Here is a 13,002-nt window from a genome sequence, read left to right on the forward strand (position 1 = left end):
CAGTTTCAGAAAGTGTTGTGTCACAATATTATTTGACATTTTTACTTAATTGTGCTCAAGGTAACCTGAGTCACATGCATATTAAGGACTACCTATAGATATCAGTGTATCTAATGCCTAAGAAATGTGTATGCATTAATGTGCAGAGAGGGAGAACCTTATCATGTAAGAGTTGGGATGTGTATATAATTATGTGTGCTTACCACATGAATGCACAGGATAGAGAAATATATGAAAGCAATTCAGCCTACCATATAGGAATAAGTGGAATTACATTAATTATCTGTATCCTTTGCTTTTCTGAGAAAGCGGTTTCAATTGATTATGTATGGGGTGGGGTTCCCTCCCATACAGAAATATTTATCTGTCTTTTAAAACAGAGTGCTACGTCATTAAAGCTTCACTTCAATAGAAAATATGGAAGACAGTTCCAGACAGTTACTGGTCAAGGACTCTTCATGAAGAATGAAGCTCCAACAAGTGTTTCATTGTTACCATTCACACTCCCCTTACCAAGAGAAAGGAATTACACATTTCATTCCTGTTTACATACATGTACTTTGTGCATAGCAATTCCACACAACCACTCTGGTCTCCAGAGCACCCCAGAAGGTACGCAGGACAATCCATTAGAATGCAGGAAGAAAATATTTTTGTACCATTCATGAAATAAAAAATATTTTTTAAATAGCATTTATTTCATCTTTATCTCATGCTTTTTTTATTTTTTCTGAGCATATTTTAGAATAATATATTAGTACAGTAGCACATGTATGTAATTTATAAGTAAATAAATATGCATATATTGGGGGTGCATGCTCAAAAGTTTTTTACTGATTGGTGTGGGTGATCAGAAAAGTTTGGAGACCACTGCCCTACCCAGCTTTAAATACATTATGTAGTTGATGCTTATGTAAGATAAGGAAACCTTAGCAAATTTAAAATGGAAAATTATTATATCCAACATAAAATATAAACCCTTACTAGAAGGTCCTCCAGCCACTGAAAATATTTTAAGTGAGAACTAAAACTGAAGCTATTCAGAATATCAAAACTCCAATTAATGGAATTTGGACTGTATGTAAATCAAAAGCAGAATAATCCAGATGAAAAAATCCTCCCAGAGAGATGAAAGGCAGACAAACTAGCCAGCTCTCCGACAGCACAAAAGGAAACAACCCTGTCCAGATCTCACACTTCCTGATCAGCACACATAGCACAACCTTACACAAGTCAGGTATAGCAACCTCAGTTCTGCTTTCCTGGTCCCCAGCATATGCGTCTTCCACTTGATAACATAAATTCCATCTTTCTGTATTAAAACTGCCTTCCTTTTCTCTGTTTATACGAGAAGTAATTTAGAATTTTTTTAATTCCCTTGGTGTCAAGTAGTAGAAAAACAATATATTCAATAATTCAACATCATGGGCAATTTCTTATTTATGGTCATGTGTCATAGGTATGAGCTGCTGTCATCCCAAAGTTATTTAAAAACATCATACTATTCAACACCCTTATGTTTAATTAGAACTTCAACTTCAGATTAAACAGTGATTGCCAATTTTGTTGGCAATCTAGATGCAAGAGCTATCTTTGTCTGAGTCACATACACTCACATCCGTATTCTCTGGGTTTTTCATTCTGTACTTTTGTTTATTGTGGCAAGTTGGAGCAATATGAACCTGTCTTAAGAAAATATTTTGGTGCTTTACGAGTCTTAAAATACATCAGTTTGATACTTTGATGAAATAATAAGATGCTAACTTCGAGCACTCAATGCTAAGGAATAGCAAGGTAAAATGTTTTACCCTGAGGATCTAAAACAAAAAGATACCCCACAGCATGGTACAGCTAAGTTCTGTACTAAATTACTGTATTTACTAAGCTAACAAAGAAATATTCAGATTTAATACTGTTTTAAAAATCACAGCAAAGTAATTACAGCAGACTTGTTAAGAATAGCATCCTTTTAAAGTTGCCTATTTAAATGAGTATTTCATCATTTACCACGCACAAATGTTGACTTTCAACATTTCAGAAAATTATATTCTACTTACAAGTCTTCTTAAAGTATTCCATCCAAGGCTAATTAGAACATATACCTAAGGCAGGCATATCAGAATCAGTTTTGGAGGATTGGTGTCTGTAAACTCAGAAAACCCAGAACCACTTTTCAGAGGAGCAATGCATCTCTCAAAGTCACTAGATAATTTATTCCCCAAAGAATACTCATTAGTGTTGCAAAATTAATGTTGTTTATGAAGAGACAATTGCATTACTGGTAAATTAGATTTCAATTCTCCTGCATAAACGTACTATACAGGTTGCCCATTTCCTTTCATATATTATGCATTCCATGAAAGATATCTATATCTTAACTAGTGTTTTTTTTCTCCCCTCATTTCCAGTCACTTGAAATTACTTTAAAGGTTTGTCTGATAGATGAAAGAAATTCAGTCCTAGTAGAATAATGACTTTTTAAACCAGAACATCCACTAATATATGTGCCAAAAGATTCACCAGGCTTGTCATTAGACATACTACCTTCAGTTATTAATTCAATCTCAAATGCTTTGATGGGAGATATCACTGATGCATAGTATCTCCAGTTTAACTACAGCAGTGTTTTTGAAAAAGGAAATCAGATGAGTTATTGTAAGTTGACACAACAGCTAAGAACACATCCATAGCAGGACAAAAACACAGCAAAAGCAGAGTGGGTCTTGACAAACCCGTCTCATTTTCAGTCATCCAGAACACTACTCTATTACAGAAGTCTTTTTTTTCCTTATACTTTGATTTTACATATAATAAAACTAGGTAGTTTCCTAAATTACCAAATTTTAATGTTAAGACATAGGTCTGTTAACGTCATCATTGGGGGCGGGGGGGAGAGAAGAAAGACCACCACAGTGCAAAGCCTTGTGTGACAGTGGATGGTACACATTTCAGCATGTTACTAACAATAAATGCAAGAAAGCATGGTTTAATCTTACCTTTAATATATTTCAAGAGAAATATATCTTTTTATGGAAGTGCTACATTAAACCACAAAATATGCACAAAGAAGATTAATTACGAGCATCACCATAGGAAACTACTTTAAACTCTGCAATCAGCGTCATCATTGTAGAGACAATCTCAGAAGAGTCAATGCAATCCATGCTCTACATTCAACCCACATGCAACTTCCATGGAAAATTTATCACTAAGAGGAAGAAAATGGCAAATTTACTTTTCTTTTGTGATGGGTTGTTCTTGCATAAAGCTGCCCAATCTATTTCCATCTTATATAAGTGTTTTTAAAAAGAGAAATCGAACTCTAAATTTACCTTGATATTTTGAACAGAAGCAGTATTTTACACTATTTAATATGATCTAGCGTTTAGCCACTGAATTGATGTCATTCTATCTACTAGAATTCATAAATATTAAAGCTCTCAAAGTTAAACTATGAATGCCATTTTATTAACTACATCTGAAATTACTTGTTATTAATGACTTAAGAATCACAATAGGCCCATCCTTGCCAAGTATGAAAGGCAAGAATTCATTATACACTGGCAACTTTCAGTCAGCAGCATAACGAACAATCAAAATAGACAGTCGGTGTCACAACATACTATTATACTAAGTGTGTCAGTGTCAAAAGAGGAATGCTTATTTTTCTTCTCCTCTCATCTGACAAGATTAACAGGCAGGAGAGGAGAGGCAAAGCATAGATGACTTATGTTAATACTAACATGCACAACGGCCTCCCTTCCAATCAGTCGCAGTTACTAGCACACATACCCTTATTCAAACAACTTGCCATCATCATGGTAGTAACACTGCCAAGCACTGGTGCACCAGAAAATGCTTAATAGAGGGGGAAGAGGGGCGGGGTGGAGGGGGGAAGAAAGAAAAAAAAAAAAAAAAAAATAGATTCTCAGTATCTTGCACTGACTCTGTTGTTTTGTCAAACAGATTTGTATCGTGGGAGGAGTAGGGGTAGAAGTCACAATATGCTAGTTAATACCACATAAAAAAAATCTAAAGCAGGGAGAAGGCTAGGAGGGAAGAGGGAACATGACAGCATCTAAATACAGGAACTGTAACTATTTTACAGTGTATAAAAAGGTACTAATGTTTAAATCTGCATGAAGTGAATTGACAAATGACTGTTGTGTAAAACTGGAAACACAAGAAAGAAACAGCTTATACAGCTGTTTCTAACTTAAGGCACAAATTTAGTTTTTTCAGACTCAGAGTTGAGGAGAAAGGTGGAGACCTTTTGTATGACCACAGAAAGGGCATGCATAGTGGAATCAAGGAACACCACATTTGCTAATGAAAAAAATCCCTCAAATTCTAGCATCCACTCAGTAATTTTGCTTCATTAGGGAACCATAGCAGATTATTTTTTTGTACCCAAAAAACTATGTAATTAATTCACAGCCACGTAGCAGATGAATTATGCTGAGGGAAGAACCAAGTCTGGAAAAAGCTGAAGATGACCCTACTGTGGGTAGAAAGGGTTGCTGTGTAGAACAGTTTGTTACATCCATCCCTAAGCAGAAAGAGCGGAGCAGCAGCCTCCAAAACATCAAAGCATTGTTATAAAGAAAAGTCACAAACACTTTAACTTCAGTCATTGCCTTTTGAGCATATCCAGCTTCATGAAAGGCTTCTTTGTAAAAGCTGAAAATACACACTGCAATGGCCCAAAGCCTGCTGTCTTTACAAGTCTGAAACAGTAGTTGAAAACATGCCATTTTATTCTCTGTCCCTGCTACTAAATAACTAACCTCTCAGGATGAGAAAGTTAAGTATTGATAGGAGGAAATAGAAATAGGATACTATCCATCCTCCTCCCCCCTCATTTTACAATTCAACTAAATCAGGTTACATACAGTAGCATGATACAAAACTGAATTCTTGTAGCATCCTCTGCATCACTCACTCTCTTTAATCTCCTTTTGCTTTTATCCTGCCAATCCCTTATCACTGACACATTACCCCTTTTTTTTTTATCCACTGCCTGCCACACCTCATATTCTACTCCACTAATCTGCTCATTATCAAATGCAAAATACATGGGGGGTGGTTGGGGTCACACAGAGACTGCAGGTGAAATTTTGGTTCAACAAATGGTTAAGTGAAACAAGGAAACTGTAATTATATAAAAACCACGTAAGTGGCAAACACTGAGGAAAAGCTACTTTTAGTCCTCAAGAACCGGAGGACAATCAGCTTCCCTTTTTTTCTCAGCAACAGTATTACTGAACTTACACAAATAAAAATGGCTTTTTACCTTATGTGACTAAATGCTGAGCATTTCCTCATCCATAATGCAAGAGAAAGGCCTAAAGGTTGTCAGCTGCATTACCCTTTTTAAATAACATTGTTGGAATTTACTATGAGTGATAGCACTAGGAAGCCAAGTCAGAAAACAAAGGAGGACTGGCTGGAATAGGGCAAAAAATCCTGAGTAGTTTGTATTGGTCATTCTTTAAGTCTACAGCAGGGAACAATTTACCTAATAATTTGCCAATGCTTATTTAAAAGTAGTTCAAAATATTATGCCCTGAGTAAACCACCAGTATTACACAGTACTACTGTCACTTTACATTGCTGTGCAATGTTCATAGAAGAAAATATGAATTTACTCCAGTGATTTAACAGCATTTTTTTCTGTAGCTGGTAAGAATTTAACTGCTTGATTTATAACATGCTTAACTTCCAACAGAAACTGGTACCTTTAAGTCCTTTAAAAAAAACCAAAACAAAATAAAACAAACAAACAAAATTCAGCTAGAATTGCATAGCAGGCACAAGCAGAACTCCTTCAGAACTTTACTGTCCTCTTTCAATGCTCTGAACATAAATCTTTTTAAATACATGGATGGCACTTTTCATTTATTTGTTTGCATGAACTAATGGTGGAAGAATATGCTGAACTGTATGGCACATTAATGCCTACCCACACTTAGTCTTCCAAATCCCACTGTACTGTTGGAATAAACACCAAGACAGTGACCCTGGTCTCCTGAAATATACAGTATAGAGAAACCCACGCCAGTCCTTGAAGACAGCAAGCACCATAACCATTACTAGTACATCGGTTTGCCTGACAATTTATTCTAGGAAGTTCTAGTCTAATATAGCTCTTATGATACATGTACCTAAGCATGCTGGACCACAGGTAACAGTATTTTTATATTTCATCTCAGTTTTCAGAGCATATATACTACATATGTTAACTGTGAGGACTAATAAAAAACTCTAGATCAATAATCTATCCAAGCTTTAGCCTAATAAACTTAAGGTTGACCTACATAGACTTGTATGGAAGTGCCCAGAAGATGACAAACTGATTTCTAATCTACAAGTCCATATGAACCATAATATTCTGCAGCAGGAAATGTCTCCATCCTTTTCTCCCATTTAAAATTCAAATAAGCATGTTTAAAAGATGTGAAGAAACATTTCTAATCATATCTGTTTGTAAACTAGTGTTGAGGAAAAAAATAAGCATTTATTTAGAAATCAGAGTATATTTAATAAATTATTATAGTCTTGAAACCTTTTTAGGCTAACTTGAAGCAAAAAGGACAGGTTTATTTTAACATGCAGCTCTACAACTGCCTTAAAATAATAAGAGATTGTAAGGATGCTGAATAATCAAGTCCTATTGATCTGACTTAATGTGCAGATCACCACTGCTGACACAAAGACAACAGAAACATGGCTGGGGAAACACTGACCTTCACTTTAAATACATATAGAACACCTGAAGCACAACTGAAATATACCATTCACTAATGAATGGATTCTGCAGAGGTAGGGAATTGTATCAGCCTAATTATGCCAGAGCAAAAATGTGTCTGTGCATGTGCATGCACGAAAAAAAGAAAAATTTGGAATATTAAGCATATCTTCCCATGCACAAGATCCTTTCTTAGTATAGTTTTCTTGTCCCTTAGAGGTAAACAGAAAAAAAACAAAAGCAAAATACAGAAATTAGTGACAGAAACATGAAAGAAACAATGAGTTTCTCCCCTAAATGACAACAATAATATTTTCACTGAAGAGCTATCAGCTTTATTTACTCCAGAGTGCCATACCTGTTGAAGTTAATGTCTGGATAACTAGAATACTCAGACTTCATCTTCGCATTGCGACGTGGAAAAGTACAGAAGAAAGCATTGGCTAGAAAACTAGCAATCTGTTCCTGTGACATTGTGATGGAGTGATTCATCTTTTGTTTCAGCAGAGGTATTGGCTACCAACAAAAGAAGTGAGGGGGGGAGGGGCAGGAGAGAAGGGAGGGAAGGAGAGAGAAAAATAATTAGCTTACCCATTTAAAGGAAAAAACAGGAGCACAAAATTACATTTGTGAAATTAGAGTAAGAGTAATTTAGGCCGTTGGTGAACCCTTTAATCAGCAGCACCATTAAAGTCAAGAACAGTTTATTGAAGACAATTTAGAAAAAGCTTGCTTGACAGACTGCAGATTTCTAATCAGTAATAAAAAGAAAGACCAAGAAAACACAACTTATCAAACAAAACCATAGGGAATGGAGAGGGGAAAAAAAAAAAAAATAGATGGGATGTTGCAAATCCTGGGCAACCTTAACAACTAAAGTAAAAACCCACTTTCAAGAGCTGTATGGTTAAGAACCCTGAAGATATACTTCCAGCTACAATAACCGTGCTTTATAATTCACAAAGAAACATGGAAGTCACGCCACAGACCATCTATCGTGACTTGCTTTCAATTTTTTTCCATCCTATTGGAAGAAAGAACATTGATAATATCTGCAGAAAGTACACAATTATCTGTTCTTTTATAATCAGAATGAACAAAAAGCTCAGCTTCACTTTGGTCTTCAGTTTGGAGTTTTATTTGACTCTAGGTAAGGGGTTTTTTAATATAAAAAGAAACAAAGAGGCAGAGGGAACCAAAAAACAACCCGAAGTGTTATGCATCTTCCATTTTATCAGGCTTTGGCTTTAGCCACCTGATTTGGAATTTTCACTCACCACATTCACGGCTTTTTTTTTTTTTTTTTTTTTTTAAATTATGTGATAATACTAGAGGGGTAAAAACCCCACCATTCTGACTGCTAAGGAGTCCAGTAACAATTACAATAAACACACTTGACAGGACAAAGAGAACACACTTTTCATCTCTTCTTCCAATATTCTCAGCCATCATCATTACTCTAGCTCCAGGAGAGCTGAGCAGCTACATTTTAATCCTTTTAGTTGTGAATACAGAAATTGCTGCTAATTTAGACTGTTGAATACACAGCAATGTTTATTTCACAAAAAAAAACCCAAACAAGTTTTCCTTCATTCTTACAACTACTACACTCACATTCACTGAATCCCATTCTGTCTTCCAGCTATTTAATTAACAAGCTGTATTATGATGTCTGAAGTCACATAGCTAGAGATGGAAAAAAGCCTAAGAAGCCCTCTCAAGTTCTACAAGCCCATAAAAATAGGGTACTTTGGACAGTATGTCATAATGGAACAAATTTAGCTTTATGTCTAACCAAAACACAAGCCTGACAAAGTTCTTCACAATTTACCTAACTGTACATCATCTTTGTGAAAGGCATTACTACATGAACTTGCAAGTCTTGTGCTTGACTTTGTTCAGAAACTTCACAGCACTGCTAAAAACTCCCCCATCAAGTGACTAGTAAAGAAATTTACAAGAAATATTCATATTGTTTGAAGTTATGTTCCTACTGTAGGACCCATACAGCATAACAAAGAAGGGAGAGACCTTCTCTGCTTGTGTCCAACAGAACTATTTTAGAAAATTGTAACAAAGGTGCTCACAAATTAGTTGTTACCCCGGTAATGTGTTACATATCATACATCCTCACTTGATCAGTCCTATTCATTTACATCAGCTTTACTACCTACAGAACTGATTCCCATAACAATAGTAAAGAATTAGTTAAGGTTTGTATATGTGCAAGTATTGTGATGTTACCGAGGAAGTCCTCCCAAGTAAACAAAGGCTTTATGAAAATACTACCCCTAGGATTATAAAAAAATCCTAAAATAAAAAGTTAGGTGTTTTAAGAGTATTCAAGTATTTCAATTTTTAAGTGTGGTTTTCAAACCTGAAAGTTTTCATGGTCATTTCATTTAAGAAAAGGAAGAAGCAACTCCAGCACATAGAAAAAAAGGTGTTACTGAAGTTCAGGCTGAAAATATGACACTGCAATATATTTTGTTACCTTCTATTATATAATTATAGATGTGCGTTGTCCGTTTTGCTCCCTAGGCCTCAGCTACATTCAACACAAGAACTATACCTTTTATTAAGAACATAACATGATCCTGATGTCTTGATCTTAGCCATTAGTGAGTTTGAAGAAAAGTGGTCTGACACAGAGCACTTAGCTAGCTGGTTTTACTTACCTGGGTGCAGATACTAGGGAGACAGAGTGCCAGCTTGACCATATCAGGAAGAATGGACTGAAACAAGTGTTGAGCCTCTGCATCTTCAAGAACCTGTTAAAACAAAAAAAAAAAAAAAAAAAAAAAGGAGGGGGGGAGGGAAAAAAAAAACAAAACAAAACAAAACAGGCTTTTAACCTCAGAAATAATGACTGTATGAAGTTTGTAAAAACAGAACCCATTCAAAATAAATGAAAGAAAAAAATAGGTCCTATTAGCTTCATGCAAATTTCACAGTAGTACCTCACTGAATTTTACCTTGCAATAATCCACTAATTAAAATACAGAAATAATGCTCAAAAGTTGCAGCTGAGAAAACATGCCACCAAATGCCCTATAAAGGAACCTTGAATAAGTTATCATTTGACTCTTTCCAAAGCAATAAACCAAATTCTCAACAGACAAAAATCACTACCTACCCACAGAAGTACTGGAGCGATTTACTTAACTTCCCCATTCAGGTCATAGTCCAAGACAAGTATCTGTGACATTCTCCTCTAAGGACACATGAAATGCACTGCGGGGTCAGATCAATGGTCCTCGGTAGCAGCAACAGGAAATGCTACAGAAGAAGAGCATGCAAGCCTGGGCACTTTCTGCTGTCCATCCCCATCATGTTCCCTCGAGAACTATAGCTTTTGGATTACAGATGTTAAACGGTGCAGCCTGCCTGGTACCACATGCTGAAGTTGCAATCTTTTGCATCTCTTACAGGAAGACAGCTGATCTTATGACTATTTTCGCTGCTCCTCTCTACTTGCTCTAATATTCTTTCTAAGGAGAGACCAGAATTGACAACACTCAAAAAAAAAAAAAAAGGGTACACCAATGTTTCACAAGGCTTCTCAAAACTTTCATACTCAAGACCAGGTCACACCAAATCCTTCTTATCCTATTTTCAATTCCCTTCCTGACATTGTCTGGCCCGCTGTTGACACGTTTGGCTGCCAAAGCCTATCAAATCCATGAATTCAGGGAAAGCCCAGGATCCTCTTCTAAGTTGCAACTGCCAGTTCTGAGATGAACCCTCCCACACTCCACACCACCCATTCATGTATCATACACCTATTTTTAAAAGGTGCAAAAGGTTCTTTATAGTTGGCAAAGCTCTTCTAAGAAAAGTTAGGATAGGTACAAGTGGAAGGTTGTGAAAAGCAACATAAAGCAGTGCAGTTGCAACACGCAGCACAAAAGCATGCCATAACCTCAAAAGCCTCCCATTCTGCCCTATGAGCAGGCTGAAGTAAGATCAAGGAGAGAAAAGCACATTCTCCATCTTCCTGTGCAACGGTTCCCCTGATCTAGGGATCCAGGCACCAGGTGTGACTACCAATTTTACACAAAACCAACAGCAGATAGAATGGATGAAATAGCATCAAGGTATTATCACCTATAGTCTCTATAACACTTAAAACTAATTGTGAAATCATAGAAAGTGATCTTTTTAGTCATCTAAACAAACCTTTTTAATTCACACTTCAATGGAAAGTTTCACACAGACTTCAGAATGCAAAAAAAGATACTGACAATTTTCTTGAGAGGAGAAAAATATGTTGCCTTTGATTCAAATCATACTGTTCCCCATAAACACCAAGCTGAAAATATTGTTTGAAGGCTAACAACTTCCATTCTTCCAAGATCATTAAAATAACTATAGAAGTATCTCTGCTCTATTATCCCTTTATATCACTTGGAACAGGAAGGAAGAGTTGTGAAACAGTTACAAAACACAAACAAATGCTCAAAGGACAAACAATTTATGGTAGGAAAAGGGGGAAAATAAAACAATCCCGATACCTACAGAGTTACTTGCCATGCATTAAGTATACTACTCATGGAGACATACAAACAAGGTTTTAATTTAAAGTTTTAAATTGAAACAAGAACTTACAAAGAACAGCAAGCCTAGGAAATAGTAAAATAATTTTATATAATAGAGGAGAAATCCAAGTAATATAAAAATTATTACTGAAAGTCAACTTTTTTTTAAGTTAAGAAATTAACAAAATTCATCTCTCCTGTTGTTGGCTACATATGCACCTACATATTTACACAGTATAAATCAGATACTGAAAATTATGATCTAACCTTTAACATCATCTGCTCCTGCAAGAAACTTTGCTCTGTTCTTAGGCACAATGTTTTTAAGTGCCATAAAGTAACAAAATGAGCATTTAAAGGCTGGAATTTCAGATCTCAATACATAAAATGTGTAAATTAAATATATTCAAAAGATAACATTTAACCTTAGATGTCTACCAGGCTGTCAAATTCTGATATTCTCTCCCCTTCGGGTAACACTTCCTCTCTTTTACAGTTGACATATAAATAGTGGCTGCTATGCTTTGCTGACTGCCACAGACTATACAGTATCACTTATCTGGTGACACATTATGGCACTGGACTTTGTCACAGCTGTCAAGATTTCAACCTTTTCTTTATGCTCCTTTGAAAACAATATAATAGTATAAGACAATTTCTTCCCAAAACATAAGCAGGGCCAGCAACTGCACAGCTCAGCTCTGATACAGAATGCACAACCATGAAGTTCACAACTTAAACTCTGAAATTCTACTTTTCCTTCTCCTTGCCTTCCTAATGTTGTACCAGAACATGCTCTCCTCTCTACACTATTCATATGCATGACTTTTACTAGACCTCCACTAATGAAAACCTCCCAGAATTGTTCTCATTGGACTTCAGACAGATTATTCTTACATGTAAATAACAAATAAGGTGGGGTTATTTTTCTGAAAAGTGTTAGGTGCCATGAAAACTTTACTACATTTTCACAAGTCACTTGAAGGACCCTACAACTTTAAAAGATGATCATTGTGATTGCTACATTCACAAACCTTGTCAAGAAACTCCTAACTGCATTGTTCTCTAAGCAAATCACCAAGAAGTCTAAGCATCCGTTTTGAATACTCCCCTATTTAGGCAGAAGTCTCCTAAATATTGCAGAGAAGCACAGCAACAGTTTGAGCTGAAACAGTTTGTTTCTTCCCAGAGATATTGTAAGTTCACAAAACAGCTGCTGCAGGGAGTAATCTAAGAACTCTTGTTCAACTGCAGGTGCTGTTTGGTTGGTTGGTTGTGGGTTTTTAAAAGAAAAAAAAAGAAAAAAAAAAAAAAAAAAAAAGAAAACCCCCCAATGTTCACTCTATTAAACTTTCTCCCTAAAAATAACTCCTTGGGGAACTATTCAATCCTGTGCTTCCCATTTATACATGTTGAAGTTATAACCCATTATTGAACAGTGGCAGTAAGCCAGAAATATGCATCCTCCCTTCATTTAAGAGTCTAAAAAAAACCTAAGTAACTTGAGTCATGGCCACACCCATGTAATCATAACGTCCCCTTTCTGCCTATGGACTCCTCCTGCACAGGTAACACTCCTAGGGGGTTTCTATAAAAAAGAACTCTTGGCTGCTTCGCCCTCATCCTCTTTTGACCACCAAACCATCATGCCACCACAGCTGCAGTTTTGTAGATCAGCCACTGTCACTGCATATTCTCAGTTATGCTCAGGGCAAC

The 13,002-nt window shown here is 36.1% G+C and overlaps 1 protein-coding gene across 3 annotated transcripts in view; it reads right to left on the minus strand.

Moving 5' to 3' along the window:
* The window catches only part of PARG (poly(ADP-ribose) glycohydrolase), a 69,436-nt gene that overhangs the window by 30,190 nt on the left and 26,244 nt on the right, over positions 1 to 13,002 (minus strand). For all 3 annotated transcript variants that reach the window (XM_042787183.1, XM_042787169.1, XM_042787177.1), the window contains 2 exons: positions 9,427 to 9,519; positions 7,107 to 7,264 (listed from right to left, as the gene is read on the minus strand). In XM_042787183.1, coding sequence (XP_042643117.1) covers positions 7,107 to 7,264; positions 9,427 to 9,519 — 251 coding nt within the window. The remainder of the gene's footprint in view (positions 1 to 7,106; positions 7,265 to 9,426; positions 9,520 to 13,002) is intronic.

This window comes from Tyto alba, unplaced genomic scaffold (assembly GCF_018691265.1).
Source record: "Tyto alba isolate M040663 unplaced genomic scaffold, T.alba_DEE_v4.0 Super-Scaffold_1, whole genome shotgun sequence".
NCBI classification, from domain to species: Eukaryota; Metazoa; Chordata; class Aves; order Strigiformes; family Tytonidae; genus Tyto; species Tyto alba.